The sequence below is a fragment of the Primulina huaijiensis genome, unplaced genomic scaffold (genome assembly GCF_012295235.1).
Source record: "Primulina huaijiensis isolate GDHJ02 unplaced genomic scaffold, ASM1229523v2 scaffold42537, whole genome shotgun sequence".
In the NCBI taxonomy this organism is placed as follows: Eukaryota; Viridiplantae; Streptophyta; class Magnoliopsida; order Lamiales; family Gesneriaceae; genus Primulina; species Primulina huaijiensis.
This window is the reverse complement of record NW_027360215.1, coordinates 156,382-177,400: the sequence shown is the minus strand read 5'-3', so window position 1 is coordinate 177,400 and position 21,019 is coordinate 156,382. Positions and strand designations below refer to the sequence as shown.

Sequence of the window (21,019 nt, the reverse complement as noted above, 5' to 3'; positions counted from 1 at the left end):
CGCTGGAAAGGTTTCGGCGTAGCTACTCTGACGCTCAAGTCAATACAAGGTTCACCAAGTAGAGAGAGATTTATTGAATGCAGTAGATTGCAATGTCTGTATAAATGAGCAAACCTGGGTATTTATAGGGGATAATATGACCTCGATTATAGTGCATGGACACTGCTCCTAATTAGACAGCTGCACATGCCCTGTCATCTGACAACTACCCATACCATATACTCTGACAACTGCTCATACCCTGTTATCTGACAACTGCCCATGCCATGTCATCTGTTAATAGGCATGACAACCCATACTGTTCGGGTCTTATCATAGGCACTGATTATCATGCTAATTATGCATAATGACCCATACTCGTCGGGTGACTTGAACACTGTTCGGACGAAAGTACCCTGGTCGGACTGGAGGACCCTGGTCAACGAAAGTACCCTGGTCGAGCTGGAGTACCCTGGTCGGGCTGGAGGATTCTGGTTCGGCGAAAGTACCCTGATCGGGCTGGAGGACCTTATTTAAATTTTACCCATGCTCTAATATTTATAGCGAATTGGATTTTGACTTGTTTTAATTTTTCTCTTTCCGCTCGAGTCCAAGAATGATCCGAGCCCTTTCCCATGGTATCATCAGTAATAATAATAATTTTTAAAAATAATTAATAAATGATCATATTAATGAATTAACATAGAAATAAGATCATAATAATATTAACTAAATCATAGAACAATTTGTATTATTGAAAACATTATAGAAAATAGGAGTATTGGATTAAAAATGAAATTAAACGGAGTAAAAAATAAATTCATTGATTAGAAATATAACTCACGATAAATTGAAAGATGCGTATTTTAATTATTATAAAATTCGAATAAAACTCTGAATGAAATAAAAATGCAAAAATAACTAGAGATCTACACCATACACGTAATTATGGATTGGAGAAGATATCTTCTATTTGTTAAAGATAAATAAAATTAAGTGAATTTTGATTAGTTTTTTTTGTTATTAATTCACGCGATTTCGATAATTATTGTTATAAATTTTAATTTTTAAAAAATGAGCTTATTTGAAGTACGAACCCCACATACACGTGACAATTAATATCCACGTCATAGGTTTCCGGGGCCCACTTGTCATGTCCCCCTCTCCGACACACACATAATCATTCATCTTTCACTATTGTTGATAACATTTTGTGGATTTAAATAAATAAATTTTTTAATAATTTTTTTTGATAATTTATGCCCCCTTTATGATCTTAGTGTTATTTTTTTTATATAAAAAATAATAATATTTAGGGAATGGGAAAAATGATATTATATCACTACACCAAAAAAAACTGAGACGATCTCACAGATCAATTTTATGTGTCGAATATCTTATTTTGGTCATTCATAAAAAAATATTAATTTTAATTAAAAATATTAATTTTTATTGTGAATATCGGTAGGGTTGACCAGTCTAACTGATAAAATTTTGTGAGATCACTAAATCTCTCTTTAAAAAAAATGAATATATATAATTCCATTTAAAATCGGGAAATATGAAAACGACGCCGTCTCAGGACAACACGCCTTTCCCACGGCCGACACCAGCGAGCTTCACACCTAATCCACACACACTGTAATCTGTGGAAACACGTATTAGAGACGAAGTCATGTATCTATAGATATATCCTTTTTTTCACGCAAGCTGATACACAACACACTGATCGCCACTTCCGCCATGCGCCGTCACAACAAACCCAGGCCTTTCCTTACTGGTCTACTCTTTCTGATACTCTGCGGCCTAGCATGCGGCCGCCTGATTTCCGATGGATCAGATATCACGTCGGATGGGGTGAATAGCACCAAGGTCCCGCGCTTCATTCGCCTCTACGCGGCGGCGGAGACCTGCGAGCAGACCTACGGATTCATGCCTTGCACCTCTACTGCTCTGGGAAATCTGTTCCTCATTTTAGTTTACGGATACCTTATGTTCCTCGCCGCAACATATCTTTCGTCTGGGAGTGAGCTTTTGCTTGAGATCCTCGGCCCTGGATTAATAGGCGGTCTATTCCTCCCCATTCTCGGAGCTCTTCCGGATGCCCTGCTTATTCTTGGTAGGTGTTTGAAGTATTTACGATTCTTTTGGCTACTTTTCTTCGATTTTATTTTTGTTTTATCTTGTCATGTTTAAAGTTCGCTGTAGATCTTATTTACTTTATGATTTTCTTTTTTTTTTTTTTTGAGGGGTGGGCGCCGCCACAGTTTTCCACTCTCTAGAGAGGAGACATTGAGAATGAAGTAGACATGGATGCAAAAGAACCAAATCTTTCGCAAGCTATTAAGAGTTCGACTAGATGAAAAGCTAGTTTGAGTTAGTTTTTTAATCATATAAAACCTCGAAGTCGATTTCGAACCCGACAACTTAATCAAACCAAGTTCAAGTATAAGGATATTATGTTTGTGAGTTTGCAAACATGTTCGTTAATAGGCTCGTGAGCTCGAGCTCGGTTTGTTTAGGTGGCTCGAGCTCGGCTCGTTTTGATTATTTATGAATGTATTTATATTTTTATGTCTGATTTAAAATTAGTTCATAGATATATTTAATTTTTAACAAGCTCGAATCAACATCAAACTCGAGCTCAATTGTATGTTTTACGGGCTCGAAAACGAGCGGAGCTCAGGTCAGGTATGTTAGTACGATAACCGAGTTATTAATGAATCAAGCTCGAGCCCGGCTTAACATGATAAACGAGTTTTTAATGAGTCGAGTTCGAGAGCCAAGCTCAAGCTGGGTACTGTTTGACTTGATTTGGATCATTTACATTTCTAGAAGTAGACATGAGATTACTGACCTTTCAGAAGCAGTAGAGGAATAATTTTACTATAGTTTTGCCAATTATTATCTCATTATACGAAATGGATGTTCATTTTGGCTCTTGACTTTTGTCCTCCATTTTTACTGTTTCTTTTCTCTTTTTTTTTTTTTACTTGGAGATTTTGTTTAGATATAGTTGAATAGTAGAAATAAAAGCCATAATGGATAACTAATACTCCAGTAGCGTATTAAAGGTGTACATATCTTAAAAGATTTTGAAAAATTTACGAACTAACGTAGTATACATTTTGTGTTTACCATAAATTAGTGAAAAATTAGTTGTTTTTTTTCATTTTTTTGGTTGGGTCACAATTTACTGGATAACCAATCCGCTTGTTGAAATATGTTGAGCATGTGAAATTTCTGTTGGTCTTTATAATAATGGAATTTTTTATGTTTAACAAGTAAAACTATGTAAAGTTTTCAAGGGAATTTGATGTTTTGTAATACTAGTGAATAATCTATTATATAGGCAAGGAATGTGAAATAAATCATACCAAATGACTATCTTATCAGCTTGGATTTGGAGATATGAAATCTATTTTTACAATTTTTGGTGATTATTTCCGTACTGCCATATTGTTGTTATGTTCTTCTTTTGCTTCAACCTGGCTGCAACTACCTTTTTATAAGGACGATTTCATCGTGAAACAATTAATGTTGTTGTATATGCTTATTTCTTGTTTATTATTTTGGTTTTTCAGTTTCTGGGCTGTCTGGGAGCACAGAAACTGCACAAAGCCAGGTCTCGGTTGGGATGGGACTGCTTGCTGGATCGACAGTCATGCTTCTTACCTTAATTTGGGGTGCCTGCGTTGTCTTTGGAAAATGTGATATAGAAAATTCTGTTGCCGTTGACTCAAAAGATACAAAGGGCTTCAGTTTAACTGGTTCGTTTTCTGCTTTGCCTCTGAGGCTTCAATTTTTTTTTATCTGCGTATGAGATGGCGACAGTAACCAATCTGAATGTGTTTGATGGAAAAACACCACTTTTTGTACTGTTGATCGACTTGTAACCTTCATGAGTAAATTATTGTTCGAGCCAAATTCTTTACTTCGAATTTTCTGGTAAAAAAGAAGATGAAATTGCCGATTATTTGGTTTACTTGAGGCATTTCAGTCCTCCTCCTACATGATTATCATCCTCATGTCTTTAGTTGCTTCCATTTTTCTTCTCTTTTCAGCTTTCATCTTTTATCTTCAGCCGTTTATCCTTTAGATAGGACATTTAATTGAAAGGTAGGTTTTATTGCATGCACCTGATTCCCTAAGATTTGTTCTCGCTGTGACGCCTCTGTGTTCTTGTATAATGGGATGTCATGATCATTGATCAACTGTGTATTGATATTTTGATCAAGTATCCTCTTCATTTACCTTTAACTATTTGTTTGTGACATAAAAAGTACATGCTTAAACTTTTGGCGTGGTAAATTATTTTTCCCTTACATGATGCAGGCTCTGGCATTAGTACTGATATCTGGACAAGCTATGCCGGCATTGTCATGGCTTTATCTGTGGTCCCATTCGTAATTGTCCAATTTCCACGAATATTCCATTCAAATTCTGGAAAGCACTTGGCTGTGTTGATTGGTTTGATTGTATCTATTTCACTTCTGATTTCCTATTGCCTTTACCAGGTATTTGCTTTTATCTGCTTTTATATTGTATATTTACCTTTATATGCTCGCATGCTTGTATGGCTGCAAATGTTTTAACCTTTTTATCCTCTGCTTATCAATGCATTTTGCCAATATGCGTGATCCGTGATCATAGTCAAAACCACATGTTTAATATTGGCTCCGGGGTGCGTGTCGTGGTGTGGGGGACGGACGACCCTCAGATTTAATTTTTCCATATCTACTTTATAAAATTTGAAAAAATAATGAAAATGGGGGCTGAATCAATATTGAACCCACTCTGAGGTAATGATAGTTTTCCTGAAAGGGTTCAATATCCCAATAATTAGGATAGATTTATGTCATGCATATAATATTTTTGATAAATCATGTCAATTGCTAATCATTTACACCCAAATTCGAACAAGAATTTACTTATTATTATTGGAGATCTCAAATTTATAAAAATCTAGTCTCTTTTCCATTTAGCATTTGCCTTTACTTTGACGGCAATGCTTTAATTTTCCTAAACATGTCTAATTTTGTTCATATGAAATTGATTTGATGATTCCTTGCACTTTAGCTGTGATTTTGCAAATTTGAAAGGAAGCAGAAGTTAACGAATCAGTCGAGAAGAAGTATATTCATTGCACCTCAAACAATGCAGGAAGTTTTCAATATTTTACGAGCACAAACCTTGTCAAAAATTGTAGTGAATTTTAATAAAATATATTTTTGTTCAACATAATATGATTTAAAAAAAATGATTCCCCAAACACGGGGCCCTGCTACGCTCTTGCATGTTATGGTGCACAGCGTGGCAAATGGAGGGTAGTAATGCAACCGTGATCACTGACATATCAAGAAATAATATGGCTACCTGTATTAGCGTGAAGTTTTAGATGTAATTTTAGACTAGTTAATTGACTGATGAGCAATGTTATCCTCCTTTTTTTTAAAAAAAAAGAAAACTCTCGATTATTTATTTTTTTATTTTGTAATCAGTCAACATTCTGATTGAACTTCTCATGCAGGTATTCCAACCATCGGTTCAGAGGAGGCGACTTGCTTATGCAAAGCATAAACATGTCATATCAGGAATCTTGCAGCATTTGAAAATGCATTCCTTGGGGAAGCTTTGTACAGAAGACGGGAGACCTGATGAAGAAATATTGGAAAAGTAAGCTTTGTGATGTGTGCTTACTGTGATGTTATTTCTATTCTGCCTTTCCCATTGATGTATCGGAACCTCTTTTATTATGGCAGGTTGTTTAAGTCGATTGATGATAATGATGATGGAATTCTTCAAAGGTCCGAAGTAAAAGCTCTAATTCTTGGAATCCGGTTTAATGATATTAATTTGGACGAGGAAGATGCTGTGGAGAAAGTTATGAATGATTTCAACGTCACGAATGACTCTGCAATTGATTACACCGAGTTTAAGTCTGGTGTTGAGAGATGGCTAGAAGTGGCCAGGGGTGGCGGCAGTGTCAATCATAGCAGTTCAATGAAGTACATTGATAACTTCCACCAGGTATGTTGCCATGTATTGAACTTGGAGTGTTTTGCTAATATGTAGATTGTAATTTCATGGAAACTGGTGCAGCTAACAAGGAGAGAATATGATCTCCTGGGGGACCTAAGTGACGAAGTTGTCGAAGGCGTTGACAATGCTCGATCAACTACTGTAAAAGCTGTACTTTTATTGCTTTTGGGAACTGCTATTGCAGCTGTATTTGCCGATCCTCTGGTTGATGCTGTCGATAACTTCTCCAGTGCCACAAGCATTCCTACATTTTTCATCTCGTTTATTGCGCTCCCATTTGCTACCAACTCCAGTGAGGCAGTGTCAGCTATAATATTTTCCAGCCGGAAAAAGTTCAGATCTGCCTCGTTATCATTTTCCGAGGTATGCTTCCCAATAAAAGTATAATTCGGTATAGCAATGAAGTAAACATACTTTCTTGGGAAAAAAAAAGGTGTTATTTCGCTTACCTTATATATAACAAGAGACCTTCAACTTAGTTTTGCCCCAACATGTAATTGACGTCCTGAGCTTTTTTTGATCAGTTATATGGAGCTGTTACAATGAACAATGTCCTTTGCCTCTCTGTCTTCTTGGCCATCGTTTATGTTCGGGGATTGGAATGGGACTTCTCGTCTGAAGTACTTGTTATTTTGATCGTATGCTTAGTGATGGGGTTTTTTGCCAGCATTCGTACAACTTTTCCGCTTTGGACATCTATTTTAGCTTTCTTGCTGTATCCATTTTCTCTGGCACTTGTATATGTACTCGACTATGTATTTGGTTGGACATAGATCCATCATTGATGGCTGCCGACCAGGGTATGTGTGGTTGCTGCTTTTCTGTTTTGTTATGAATATCGAATAATACATCAACAGAGGTCCTGGCTGTTGGTGTAAAGACACAGAATTTTAATTTATGTAATGTATGTGAAACTGCCACTCAGTCTTCGGTTCCATTATGGTTTGTTCATAATGGTTTGTTAGATTGTCCAGTTTCTCGAGGTTTTTGAGATTATACTTGGTTTAAATAATGATCTTTTCGGTTTTCCTTGTGTTTAAACAGTAATCTGTCAATTGCTGATTTAATTCCAGATGAGATGCCATTAATTTGTCTTTTATTTCAAATAGCCATATTTCTCAATTCTATTAGAATCTCGGAAAAAGGGATCTAAACCTGAAAAACTAGGCCACTTCTGTTGAAGGCCTAAACCATGAGAGGAGTTGAAACACAACAGCCTGGTCTATCACGAGAAAGAGCCTCCAAAAACGAATTCGACTCAAAAAAACAAATTATAAATACAATCTAAGATACAAATGTTAAGGGTTTCATAGTTAAAAGAATTGATGCTAGCTGACATCCATTAAAACGCTGCGAGATTAAGGATTGACGAATTTTTCCAGCTACACACAAGTAACAAAATGGTTGAAATGTTTAATACATCTTCCTTTTCCTTATCTTAAAAGTAGAGGATCGGATAACATTATCATCTGCTAAAAGAGTAACACCAAGAATGGACAAGGAATCAGGTTTGGTGAAATAGGTGAAGAGAAGATAGATACCATCTAAATAAGTGTTGCTTTCTCCGGCTTTGTTTTTCTTCCTGATGGCGTAGGCCAGTGGAATAACACCTCTGTTGAACACTTCCACGTACATTCCACCACCAGCAACCAACAACTGCAGATTTAAGATTAATTATCAAGATTGGAGAAAAATCCATTCCAGCCATGACAAAAAGACGTCTGAAATTTGAAAATTCTTTCATCAACGGCAGCCATTTTTGCCGCTGGCGGGTGGAGTTGCTTGCACGAATCAAGAGGTAGAAGAAAAATCTGATTGTTTTGTCGAACATATGACGGTGCTAACATCTTTCATGGGTTAAAATAACTCATAAGATGTAATGGCAACTTTTCATATTTTTTGTAGTCCACATTTCATACGTATTTTTTTCTCTGAAAAATAACAAGTTTTGAGCTACATAAGGCAACATTAGCATGAACTGAAGATCTTATGTTCCATCTTTTTCAAGTTCACATCTCATCCAATCATGCTTGTTCATTCCTCAAGTGCATGCCATGAGAGTTATCGATGAATTGAAAACAAAAAAACAAAACAAATTATCAATTCTAATGCGAAATTTATTATCCTGAAATGGCCAAGAAACTGCAAAACAAATCAAACCCACAAAAGTAAATGAATATTTTACCTCTTCATACTTCTGGGTGAATGCCAGACGTTCATCCTCAGACATATCGGGCCTCAGCACGACCATCGACTCGTATTTGCGGAGACCAGGCGGCGTCTGAGGCTCCTCCTTATCCTCCACGTCGGGAAATCCCTGACCTGGTATAGCTGACTGCGGTGGCGCGTCACTATCTTGTAAATCTCTTTCGAAGAAGGTCAGGTCGATTTCTGATTTCACGGCGAATGTTCTCCTCCAGGGACTTGGGCTTCTCCTGATTTGAGAAATTCTGATGTGATTTTTCAAATTGAGAAAAGTTCGAGGAGTGTGGTAAGAAAAATTAGAGGGAGCCAACGGTTTACAGATTGTAAGAGCGGAGGAAGAAAGACAAGCCGACGCCATCCTTGTTTGGTTTTCAAGGGTTGTGTTTTCGTAGACAAAATGATAGGTTCACCTCCGATAAAGTACGATTTTGTCTTGCAGACAAGAAAGCGCAATGCGACGTTCCCTAAAAAGAGGGAAAAAAAAAAGTGTATTTCCCCATTTACCCTATTTAAATATTTGACTTGAGCATTTCCATTCATGCCCAAATATAAGCAAAAAATCGCCAAAGATCTCTTCTTTTTTTTTTTAATTACATTAATTGGTAAAGTAAAAAATAATTATACAAATACACGGGATATATCTATAGAACAACTCAAATATCAAACAACAAACTAATTAACAAAATCGAAATTATAAATACATCCATTGAACTGAAAAAACAACGTAAAATGAATATCTTGATCTTGTTAATTTTACTTTGATATTTGACTTCTCATTTTTGAACATAGCTATATTTTTTACGTTCCACAACTGGTAAACCGTAGCTGCAAAAGCCAAGCAACGCATCTTAACTAGCGTGGAATTCCCCCAATACACTCCTCTAAATGCTCGTAGAATTGCGGCTTTGGAGCCCATTAGTTTCTTCATTCCAAGCCAATGTCTAATTCTCACCCAAACCATTCATATAATCTGACACAAGAAGAATAGGGTGTGCCAAATTTTCGGTTGCACCGTACATAGTGCACATGTTTTGCCTGTCTACAAATTCAAGCCTATCACGGATGGGGAGCTTACCATGAGCGTACATCCATAATACAAAGCAATGTTTCGGTAGGGTGCAAGCTTTCTGGACTTGACAATTACAATAAGCAAAATTCAAAATACAGACAATTACAATATCTCATTGTTAGTAGGCTCGGAAAATTACGTGCCACTAATGATTTGATTATTTTTAAAAATCATTGATTCACACAAGGTTGCATTGCCCAAACAGGGATTCACTAAAGTGGCACTATCAAACTTGAGTTCTCATTAAAAAGCAGACAAGGCAAAAAGCTCAGTCACACACCCGAACAATCTCACAAAATCCAACATCCTTGGCAAATGAAACTGGAAAACAACCAAAACATGAGAGCTGCAACCGCCTGAGCATATACAAACATTTGGCAGGTCTTGTATTCATCGACTATACTTTCTCGAAACAATCGAAGCCTCGAAAGGAACAAAGCCTTATAAGAAGATATTCGAAAGGCATGACCAAATGGTTTGTTACACGAACAATGTTACACTTAAACCAGTCTTTGTAAGACAACGTTAAGGTTTACAGCTTTAGATTGAGATCAATTGTTTCGTCCTTGGTGGTAGGTTGGTTGTTAGGCAACTTGACGGGGAAGAAGTTGAAAGAAGACTGTTCAACTAATCCACTCCCCTGGATTTGACTCTTGGAATGTTCCTGTTCAGTATAAAATAAGCATAATTTTGAGTTAAGTCGCATGAATAAACTAAACGAAAAAGGACAATGAAATGCGTCTTTGTAACAATCACTGGCTGCACACCTGACTTGAATTACTTAGAGCACGCTTGGAATTTGAGTTAACAGGCAGAGGAACGGCCATTGGAGGAGCCAGTGATAGAAAATTTCCATTCAGCATTCCGGTATCTGTGGTTACTTCACTGTGGTTTCTTTCATGCAGGGGACTCGAGTTTGAAGGGCCTTCTCTAGAAAACTCAGTAAACAAGGTCAACATATTCAAGAAAGAGTGCAGAATTTTCCGGAAATCGAGAAACTACTATATAATTGGTTAAGAACCTGATATATTTGTTTCTTGGTTCCAGATGAACTGTATATCTGTTGCTACATGAAATTAATTCTTCCGATTTAGATATGGAAGCAGAATAGGAAGAATGAAAATTTCGATTGAAGGAAGGGGCCGGTGGAGTTTCTAGAGAAAAGGGGTAGGCCCTCTTCATGCCAACCATCTGCATTTCATAGTCACAACCAAATTAGACAAATCCGTGACAGAACTGAAAATATCTTATCAATCCTATGATAAAAGAAACATGAAATCCAGAAAACGAGGCATTTTGATACACTTACCCACTGGAAATGCGTTCTCAAAGAATAAATATAACATAGACGATATAGCACAAATTAGAAACAAGTTTCACCAGTAAATATTCCAATTTCCATAGTCCAACATAAATCACACAGAGAAAGAGTAAGTATACAATCAAAATCAAAAGGGCGAAAAATGTATACCTTATCTTCTTCTGGATACAAGGGTATATAATTGTTACTTCGAAAAATTTGGTTTGAAGGGAGCTCCATCCGGTAACTTAACACAGATGATGTCGATGGATTGGCCTGCATTTGTCATAAATCAATTGATTTCTCAATAGAAAGATAAATCAAATAACTAAAATGCACCAAGGTACATACTGCATTATGTTTTAAATAGTTCAACTTACAGTCAAAGAAGATGAAGGAAGTTGATGTGATTGGTGTGATCTCTGAGGAACGCTAGGAAGAGGTAAAACTGAGGCATTTGTATTATATGATACATTCACTTGAGGCTGAAATGCCAACCCATGACTATCTAACATTCGACTTTCTCCTTCAAGATTGAACTCACCGTTCGAAAAACCTGACCAATCACCATATCGAGGACTCAAAATCGCTTTGGATACTGAACTTTGATGAGTAGTTTCACTATTGGAGACTAATGGTGTATGCCTAAACAATGCATTTGGTGAAGCGAGATTAGTTTGGGATGGTGGTGGCAAAGGAATTGAATTTGGAGAAGGGGGAAAAGGTGGTCTGAAATTGGAGATTTCAACGCTATCCTTCTTCTCTTGCTCCTCCAGTCTCATCTTCTCAAGCTGGGCAACACCTAATCCTCTCTGGGGAACTTTCTTTAGTTTGTCTTTTTTTGATCTACTATTACTACCCCTTGAAATATGTTTTTCATCAGCCATTTTTACTCTGAGCCATCAAAATAAACCAGAAATCCTCGAATTTAAATGGGCCACCGGATGAGTAATCATTGCACCCACCATAATTTTCTTATACCCAAAATCTAGAACAACATCGCAGACAATTCAAAATGGAAAATCTAAAACGATTTTAAGAACCCCTACAGATTACAAAAATCTTGCAGGTAATGCAACCAAGATTGCCCGTTTATATGGAAACAAGAACTCCCCACAATCCAGCAAACACAGTTACTTATAATTTTTTATTTTTGCTGCGAGCTTATGCAGAAAAAAAAGAGAGATATTTAGATTTTAGAGAATCTGAGAACTTCGGATTTTTCTCAAACCCAGTTGCGAAATTTTTTTTCTTAGAGAAACACATCAGTTATATATATATACACGAAATGGGACAAGAAATAAACGACAATTCTTTTCAAAAAAAATTTCCAACTTTTTTTACGCAAATCCAATACACCCTATTCGAACGCTTAACCCTTCTCTCCCATTCATATATATCGCCCAAATCCTCGCTCCACTCTTTTTTTTTCCCATCCTAAGACCGACTCTCCCTCTCTGTTTTTCCTAGTTTCTCTTACCCATTTTAGACCCTTGATTTAACAGTAAAATGGGATTTTCCAAAAGAGGAAAAATGCCAGTGAATCAAAGAAAGGTTTGATTTTGCATGCGTGTACCAATTTGAGGGTATCTTTCTGGTTGGCTGTAAAGCTTTTTGAAGAAATGTATGAGGTCCCCCTCAATTTGTACCCCATGCCCATGCATCAATTTCATCTTCTTTTTCCTTTTTTCCAATTCATAATTTGCTAGATTTCCATATATGTACAATTTCACCTCTAAGCAGCTCCGCAGCTCCGTAAATTTAGTAATGACTCTGGCAATGGCCAATGAAAGCTTGACAGAGAGATATCGGATGAAACTTTTAATGCATATGATTCTTTAAAAAAAAACAAAATTTGCCACCTAAATAACAGAGAATAAACTTATTTAATCAAACAAGACATTATCCTAACGTCACACAAATTAAAATGGTAAGATTTTCAAATCTTTAAATCCATGGCATGGACCACACCAAATTGCCAATATTTCATACCTTTAAACATTTACAATCAAAATATGGCAAGGCTTGATCCGATCAACAAAGATAAGCCAAAAGAAGAAGAAGAAGAATAATATTGGAGAGATTAATTAAAGATAAGCCCAAAAAAGAAGAAGAATATTGGAGAGAAGAAAAATTACTAGGAAACATTGTCAGTGTGAAAAAAATTGTTTCAATCTATCATAATCATGTGATTATTGTATGTTTCGATTTGATTATTTCAGTTTGTGCATGTGTATCAGAAATGCAAATTCAAGGTGATAAAATAAGTTGGGCTTTCTATGATTAGTTTTAACAAGAAACAAGATTGACTTATTTCGCATCGTCATTTCTGATCGAAAATACAAATTATCACTTATTTTAGAAAATTTCGGTTGTTCAAAGAAAACATGAATGATTATTTGTCGGATTATATTAAATCGCGATCATACTACACCTAGAATCCTAAGGGTAGTCAAGAATCAACATGGATACATGCAAAAGTATAGTGCAAAACTTTCTTATGTTATTATGCCAATGGATAGGACTCGCAAGTTTAGGTCCGTCCACCAGTAAGACTCCTTAGCCTACTCGAAAAGACAAACAATGTTTTTGTTTTTACATTGGGGCAACCTTAACTCCGCCACCAGTAAGGTGGAGCCACCGTGACGACGCCACCGGTTGCCATTTACAGTGCAAAGATTTTGACAGATAATACAAAGATACATGTAATGCACGTTAGCATCTATTGACAAGATTCTTCAATTTTTAACCGAGTCGTGTATTTACCTTTTTCTTCTCTAAAAAATGCCTAATTTTTATTATAAAAAACTTGTGTAAGACGGTCTCACGGGTCGTATTTTGTGAGACGGATCTATTATTTGGGTCATCCATGAAAAAATATTACTTTTTATGCTAAGAGTATTACTTTTTATTGTTAATATCGGTAGGGTTTATCCGTCTCACCGATAAAGATTCGTGAGACCGTCTCACAAAAGATTTAGTCCTTTTTATTTATATAAAAAATATACCTAATATTGTTTTTTGCACGTATGTCCTTCAATATAATTGGTGCATAAAAACATGTGATTTATGCTAATATTTTATCCATATATGCGTGTTAAAATCACTTTAAATTTGCATTAATCCATATATGACGAACAAAAATATTAATTCTAAACATTAACTTACACTAAGGAATGAAACATGCAATATTGTTCTGGTATTTAAAGATTAAATCAAATTGAAGCCTTAAAAATATTGTACCTAATCTAATAAGTAAAATAAATATGTTGAAATTACAAAACAAAATACTATTGCATGGTTGATAGATGAACATTTTTTTAATACTTATATTTGATTTAAGTTTGATGAGATTTTATTCGAGAATTGATTCCGATACATGATGCTAAATTTGGTTTATATACAAACACGCCAAAATCTTCACAAGAAGGTCCCGTAGCTCAGTTGGTTAGAGCGTTGGTCTTATGAGCCGAAGGTCGCGGGTTCGAACCCCGCCGGGACCAATTTGAGAATGTTTTTAATAATCACTATAATATATATCTATTGGATCATCTATTTTTAGTCAACAATTTCGAAATTTCTATTCTGGAATAATATCATCAGATTTCAATTAATTAATTAATTAACTGAAACCACAAATTTACGTCCGATATCCTTTTCATAGATAGTCGCAGAGTTAATTTTATGAGAAAAATCGTAATAAGATAGATGAAGGGAAAAAAAATTAAACATCAATTACAACCTACTTTCCAATTTGTTGGTTGAGGTTGCATTTTGTCACTATTTATCGTTCAAATTCTCAATTTTTCTTTTAAAAATATATGAATACGCACTAAGACACCGTTTGGTGCGAATGTTCGATTATACATCTGTCAAAACCTTGGATGTGTGCCTTGTCCGCATTGCATCGACTTCAATTCATTCCAACTAACTTCAAAGTTGTAACTATTTGGTAGTGTAGTGGTAGAGGTAGGGCCACCCAGATTAGTTTTATTTGCTAATTTTTGAAAAAAAATAATAAGAGTACAATATAATCATCACTTGCTCATTAAAATTTATAGCTCTGATTCTCCGTTTACTCCTAAGAATACGGAAATGGTCCACCAATATTTAAAATTGCATTTACAAAGTAAGGTTTGTTCGATCCTAACCACATAGGTAGGTCCCAAAACTATTGAGGAGTTGACATGTGTTAAAATTTGGTAAGTGTCAACTCCTCGATGGTTTGGGATACTATCCATGTGAGTTGCCCAAAGTACCCTACTCCTCGATCGATAATTTAGATATTTGAGGTATTTATTACATTGTAATAAAGAAGAAATAAAGGGCTGAAATGATTTAATTAGTAGGGCACATCTCGATCATAGAAGGTAAAAAAAGTTGAGATATAAAAGCGTCGAAATAAATGTCACAACAAATGCATAAAACTGTCTACCATTGAGATACATGGTTTTTTTTTTTAATTATTTGAAGGGACCATTTATTTATTATATTCAATTTCAGATATTAATATATAGTTAAAAAAAGTAAAATTTATGGGACTAACTAGTATAATTTTTAATAAATATACATGATATTTAAGTTTAATTATTTTAATAATGTTTTAAACATAAAGTTAATCGGAAATGTATACATAATTATTGGATACATTTAATTTATGTTAACTTCCCATCCGTAACCCAAATGGAAAAATGAAGAGCATTTTAAATTACAGCGAGGTGTGGAGAACCAAGTAACCAAGGTGCATATGGATTAAGTTATTTGAAGTTCATTTTGATAAACTCTCCATCATCTTTCTTTGACAGAGCGACGTGTATTTCCACGGTGCTCGATATTATAACGTAAACAAGTATGAAGTGGAATCAAATTTCTTTCGTTTCGTTTAGGTTATCTAAACAATGAAAATATCGTAGCAATTTGGAATCAAACACGATTTCAACTGAAAAACACAGCAACTAATAAATTATAAATCACACTTTTTTTTAAGTCTACGTGAGATAGTTGGTTGGTTAGTTAGGTCGGTAGGTAGGTTTAGTTAAATCTCCACCACATTGTGGGAAAAAGAAGTGCGCAGGGACAATTGGTATCAAAATTCAAACATCTTCAACAAATAGACATTCTAGTTAACTTTGACGTTAAATATTTCTTTGATTGTTGCCCTTACACCTGAAAAGTAATCACTTAAAGACTAAGACATGTACGATGAGATGATCCATTCTTTGTTACTTTAGACCATGTCAAGAAATCAAAGACTGATAAAAAAAAAAATCCATGTTTGTTCGTCAGGCCTCCTCATCAGCCATTAAGTGACAACAACCACAGGCAATTGTCACCATCTACATATAAGACAAACACTTCTTTTTTTCTTTTCCCTTTTTTTGAGGAGATAAAGCAGACACTTTTCTTCTCCTCCTTTGGTTATCTTATCCGGTTACCAATGATTATAAATGAAAAGGGTAAGGTTTCAAGATTTCAGTTTGCTCATTGCCAAAAAAGAGATCTTTTCAACCTTGTGTTTTAATTCTGTCAAACAAGCCTTAAAAGGCCAAGTGTCCGATAATGATTAATAAATTGACACTTATATTTGTGCAGGTGACCTGCAGTTAAAGAGATTAATGGTATCACATGAAAATGAGATTCATTTTGCAACTGTGAGATACTAGCCGTATACTGCATGGATTGAAGGCTGAAACTGTTTGCTACCCTCCCCTCCCCTTCCCTTTTTGAGCTCTCCCACTGATAACTGAACGGAAAATGACCCATCCCGTAATGCTCCCCAAAAACTGGCAAGTGATGGAGATGTGAAGGAAAGGGGTCGATCCAACAAATCTTTCAGTGGGACAAGGGAAGGATGATGCATCAGTAGGCAGTAAAGCTAACAACAAGAAACCACCAATGAAGTCTCTTTTTCATCCCAAATGAATGATTGTTTCTCTCACTTGAGATGCTTAAATCAGCATTTCCAGAGTTAAGGGAAGGCTTGCACATACAAATTCATCAGGCCTTGATCTATGTTGGAATGCAATATTGTCACTCAAACAGGGTCAGATTTCGACACTTATGCATCATCTCTGTCAAGTACCGATCGATAAATAACTTAATTAAAACAAGACTCACTTATAAAGCCGTCACAAGTTTTGGGAATTAATAAGATAGCAAGCAACAAAAGAAAGGAAACATTATCAGCATAACGAGTCTAACAAATTGAAGTAAAGCATTTGGCATGAAATAAAATTGAGCTCTACTTGCTCATTCACACATTGAGTCATGAAATCAAAGCATAAAACAAACAACTATCACGGAGTAGCAAACTGGGATGAAAAACCCTGAAAATAAACTCAGGATTATTGTTTGCCTAGTGGCAGGTTCCGTCGAGTTGGAACTCACTCAAACTTCCTCCGCTACTTCCACATCAACCCACAGCAGAAGCTTAGGAAACTGTCACAAGCTCTTGGTTTCTCCTTTAGCAACTTGTAAGCCTGTAAGTGTGTTTGATTCAACAGTAAAATGTCATGAGTTCTAGACCAATTTCATTGAGGAGAATGTTGAAAACACTTGTGTTAGAGAAGTTGCAAAAATGATATGAGAATTCTACCTGCTAATGGAAGAAGAGAGTCACTTGATTTGGTGAGTTATAACTCAGTGACGAGAATCAGAAGAAGCAGAGGACGGCTTGTCAGAATAGCCATCATGCTCCTCTTCATCACCTTGAATTCGTGCAGGAATATGAAACCCGGAGAATCCACCAACTCCTGTGGCAAATCCAATGCCAGACATTGATGATGGATAAATTGGCAAAACTGCTGGATAATGGTGTTGCTGTTGATTGTGATCAGCAGTGCCGATTGATATTGCTGATGGGTCCATCCATGCACGAATCGAAGGTGTGTTACTGGACTGAAGGGGTCCCCTCTGTGGAAAAAACTGATTTTGGCCTAACAGCTGCTGCAGCAGCGGCTGTGGCGCTGGTGGTGAATTGAACAAGTATCCTGCAGCCGTGGCGGCTCCACCACTCCCAGCAGCACTATCTCCACCGGCATTCCAACCTGAAAACCTCTGGAAGCGATTGAATTCTGCCTGCTGCGTGTGGTGCTCTGGCCAACCAGTGGTTCCATCATACCCCAGCGGAATTCCACTCAGCAGAACTTGCGCTTGTGAATGAGCATGTTCTGTGTGGTGGTTGGGGTTCTGATGATGCTGAGGCCGTTGACTTTGGTGGTGGAGCAAAATTGGATCTTGGAATGACTGCAACGAAAGCCGTAAATCTTGGCTTAGGCCATTGTGTCTTTGAATCAAATTCGTAGCTGGGAAATTCTGAAACTGCATATCTGATGAACTAGGTTGTGCGGAAGCACCCATTGGAAAGAATGACTTGATGGTATCAGCAATTGAATCAGAGTCCAACGAAGGAGGCAAAAAGCTTACACTTTGTGCATTAGGGTCATTCGTATTGCCTCTCTGGTGCAAGCTTTGCTGCTCATCTTCGCTTCCCAGCATCGTCATTGCCCTTTTACTTGAAGGGCCGGAAGTATTAGTAATCCCCAAATTAGCCTGGTGCACACCAAGCTCTCGTTGCTGCAGCTCTTCTTCAAGATTTTTCTGGTCTTCTTTGAGCGTTTCCTGGGATTCATCTTGTTCAAAAGTTGCATTAGGTGCCGAGGTGGTTATAGGGTTCCAGGCAGGCAGCTGCGCAAGCTCATCGATGGCAGCTTTTGCCTTCTTGATGAGCCAATCCACGGCTTTGCTGGGGCGGTCATAGCCGAGGCGGTCTTGAACGTCATAGAATTGGATGGCTGTATGCGCGGCAAGGCGCACTCGGCGGTCCCTGGGGCCTTTTGCCGTGCAAACTTTGCTGTGGCGGTCTTTTCTGCCAATGGACCTCACAATGTGCCCGCCTTGTACCTCTACTATCTCTCCCCCAGGGATTCTTGGACCTAATCTCGATGAGGTTTGGTGGTGATGGCTGCCCTCTTCCATTTTTTCTTCCAATCTTGCATGTTCAGCAGAAGGCTCCAGGTATGATGACGAAGGGAAGTAAGAACGTTTATTTGGTGGTTGCGGGGGTGGTTGTGGCGACCCTGGTTGCTGGTTGTGGTGGTGGTTTGTGGGCTCTAATCTTCCATAAAGCGGTTGGCTTTGCTCAAAAGGATATTGGGATTGCAAATGGGATGGTCCCGGCTGTTCATGATGGCGGAGGTGGCGGCGGCGTTGGTGGTGCTTTAGTGCGCTATCCTGGTCCTCCTCCTCCTCCTCTTCTCCTTGTTCTACTACATTCCTTAAGATTGATGTGACTTGGTTTTGATTCTGGCTTTGATAAAGATAATGGTGAGGATTCCTCTGAGGATCCAGGCTCAAAACCTTGTTGCTCTGCCTACTTTCTTGTTCCAGCTTTTGATTCAAATTACTTTTTCTTCTCAATCTGTGGCTTCTTCCTCAGTACATAGCCCCCCTTTCTGCTTTAGACTCTTCTCGATTTTCTGAATAATCTGCTCCTTCTGTTCCCCCCTGAATACCCTGCAAATCAACCTCCCCAATTCCATCACATTTAAACAATAAAAGCTATAGCCTTCAGAAGAGTTAGCCCACCGCTGTTCTAGCCTAACCCATATCTATATTTCTCACTTTACACTGCTTCTGACGGTGGACTATACACTCTATTCTACTCTGCAATCTGTACCAGCAAGAAACTGCAGGATCAAAAAGAGGTAAACAGAGAGTGATAAATTATTGTCCACCACAACGAATGAAACAGCAGGCTCAAATCAATCAAGAACCTCAACAGTAAATTTCTTGAAAATGTTTAATTCTCAAAACAGCTGAATAAGAGATGAATGAAGAGAAAATAAAAAGAGAATGATTTCGGCTTAAGTACCTGTCTCTCTTTCTCTCCCTCCCTCCCCTCCTGTGAGATGGCCTTTGATGCCAGTGATGAGGGTAGGGTGGCAGTGTTTGGGTCAGAATGGAGATTAAATTTTTCTGTGTTATCATTAATGGGGCCTCTGTTGCTGCTATTTTTGTAAAGAATCAATGCCAACCCAAAAAACCCAATTTCGACATTCATTCACGGTTAAAAAATCTTGCCTACTTGTTTCAACTTTTGACCCTTTTAAATTTTTTTTTCCAAAATAAATACTCCTCTCTGTCCCCATTAGATAACATTTAAGATATATTTTTTCAACATTTGCTGCTTATTTAGAAGCTTCAGTCATATCATTTATGTGTTTTCTTGTGGGAATGAGGTATAGATCCTCCAACGTGCCGCCACCACGACCACCACCCCATATTGAAAGTGGCCTCTTTCACCCTTTTGTCGCTTATATTATTACAACATCACCGGACAATATATAGCCATAAAGACTCGTTTCCAATATCGATTTTGACATTCGTAATCATCATAAACTTTTCCTCCATTTATTTAGCAGCATAATTAACATGAGATCGGTAATCACCATCCTCGTTCTATAAATTTTTTTCATAAATTTAATATTTTTTCATGAACTGAGTAATGTTTACGTTTCTTAAATTCACATTTTTCGATAGTTAGTTTGTAGCCTTAATATTGTATAAATACGATAGTTAATTTTTTGTACATGATAGAGCAGATCATTTCAATGGAAAATGGAGTTCAATTTCTCCCCCATGTGGTGTTAGGATTGTTTATCCAATCCATATCCAGTGCTAGATTGGATTAAGGATGGTAACTTTCCCCACGAGTTTAGGGTCTCGCGGGGAAACCCGAAACGAGGATGGGGATCCCCTATTTTTTCGGGTTCGGGTTCGGGTTCGGGAATTTTTTAAAATCCCCGATGTAGTTCGTGACGGGTTTGGGATTACTATCCCTATCCTCGAAATCCCCGAACCCGCCTCGAAAATAATATCAATAATAAAATAAATAATAGTATTAATAATATAATAATATTATTATTTTTTAAATATTAATAATATTATTAATATTGATATTGATATTAATATTATTTTTAATAATAATAGATAATAATAAGTTTTGGTTTGAGAAAATCTCCGAATCCGTCATCGTCTTGCCATATTAATATTTTTGAAACGGGGATGGAGGCGGGGATGAGAAGTTTATTCCCGAAGTTTCGGGTTTGGGGATTCTCCGAACTTGAAAAAGCGGGGATAGGGGCCGGTATGGGAGTGGGGATGGAATTCGGGGATGGGGATGGAAATGACAAACCCGCCCCGTCCCGGCCCATTGTCATCCCTAGATTGGATCAACACTAAATCTTGCACCACACACAAGTTTTCTTTTTTAAAAAATATTTTTGTTTTATTTTATTATTTTAGATTTTAAATAAATATTAAAATTCATATTTTTTTTGTAATTTTAACAAAAATAAAATTAATTTTCTTTAAGTTTTTTAATAGTATTTATAAAAATGTAAATATATTAAATTGAAATTAAT

The 21,019-nt window shown here is 36.8% G+C and overlaps 4 protein-coding genes, 1 long non-coding RNA gene and 1 other non-coding gene across 6 annotated transcripts; 3 read left to right on the top strand and 3 right to left on the bottom strand.

The window, feature by feature from the left end:
• Positions 1 to 1,579: 1,579 nt before the first annotated feature.
• Positions 1,580 to 7,049, top strand: LOC140969705 (sodium/calcium exchanger NCL-like). Its single transcript, XM_073431139.1, has 7 exons — positions 1,580 to 2,098; positions 3,564 to 3,749; positions 4,315 to 4,496; positions 5,510 to 5,655; positions 5,742 to 6,009; positions 6,082 to 6,384; positions 6,546 to 7,049. Exons 1-7 carry the CDS (start codon positions 1,723 to 1,725, stop codon positions 6,792 to 6,794), a joined length of 1,710 nt encoding a protein of 569 aa, XP_073287240.1. The 5' UTR covers positions 1,580 to 1,722; the 3' UTR covers positions 6,795 to 7,049.
• A 221-nt stretch (positions 7,050 to 7,270) lies between these two features.
• LOC140969706 (small ribosomal subunit protein bS6c-like) lies at positions 7,271 to 8,627 on the bottom strand. The gene is made up of 2 exons (XM_073431141.1): positions 8,207 to 8,627; positions 7,271 to 7,677 (listed from the first exon to the last, which is right to left on the bottom strand). The coding sequence occupies exons 1-2, from the start codon at positions 8,582 to 8,584 to the stop codon at positions 7,435 to 7,437; spliced, it is 621 nt and encodes a 206-aa protein (XP_073287242.1). The 5' UTR covers positions 8,585 to 8,627; the 3' UTR covers positions 7,271 to 7,434.
• Positions 8,628 to 9,414: 787 nt separating this feature from the next.
• Positions 9,415 to 12,355, bottom strand: LOC140969684 (uncharacterized). Its single transcript, XM_073431111.1, has 5 exons — positions 10,976 to 12,355; positions 10,767 to 10,871; positions 10,317 to 10,486; positions 10,063 to 10,225; positions 9,415 to 9,959 (listed from the first exon to the last, which is right to left on the bottom strand). Exons 1-5 carry the CDS (start codon positions 11,480 to 11,482, stop codon positions 9,828 to 9,830), a joined length of 1,077 nt encoding a protein of 358 aa, XP_073287212.1. The 5' UTR covers positions 11,483 to 12,355; the 3' UTR covers positions 9,415 to 9,827.
• A 1,669-nt stretch (positions 12,356 to 14,024) lies between these two features.
• On the top strand, positions 14,025 to 14,098 carry TRNAI-UAU (transfer RNA isoleucine (anticodon UAU)). Its single transcript has one exon. It is a non-coding gene; the product is annotated as a tRNA-Ile (tRNA).
• A 1,627-nt stretch (positions 14,099 to 15,725) lies between these two features.
• Positions 15,726 to 16,772, top strand: LOC140969686 (uncharacterized). The gene is made up of 2 exons (XR_012173981.1): positions 15,726 to 16,197; positions 16,232 to 16,772. It is a non-coding gene; the product is annotated as an uncharacterized lncRNA (long non-coding RNA).
• Positions 16,751 to 19,643, bottom strand: LOC140969685 (transcription factor TCP4-like). Its single transcript, XM_073431112.1, has 2 exons — positions 17,191 to 19,643; positions 16,751 to 17,074 (listed from the first exon to the last, which is right to left on the bottom strand). Exon 1 carries the CDS (start codon positions 18,570 to 18,572, stop codon positions 17,235 to 17,237), a length of 1,338 nt encoding a protein of 445 aa, XP_073287213.1. The 5' UTR covers positions 18,573 to 19,643; the 3' UTR covers positions 16,751 to 17,074; positions 17,191 to 17,234.
• Between the last annotated feature and the right edge of the window lie 1,376 nt (positions 19,644 to 21,019).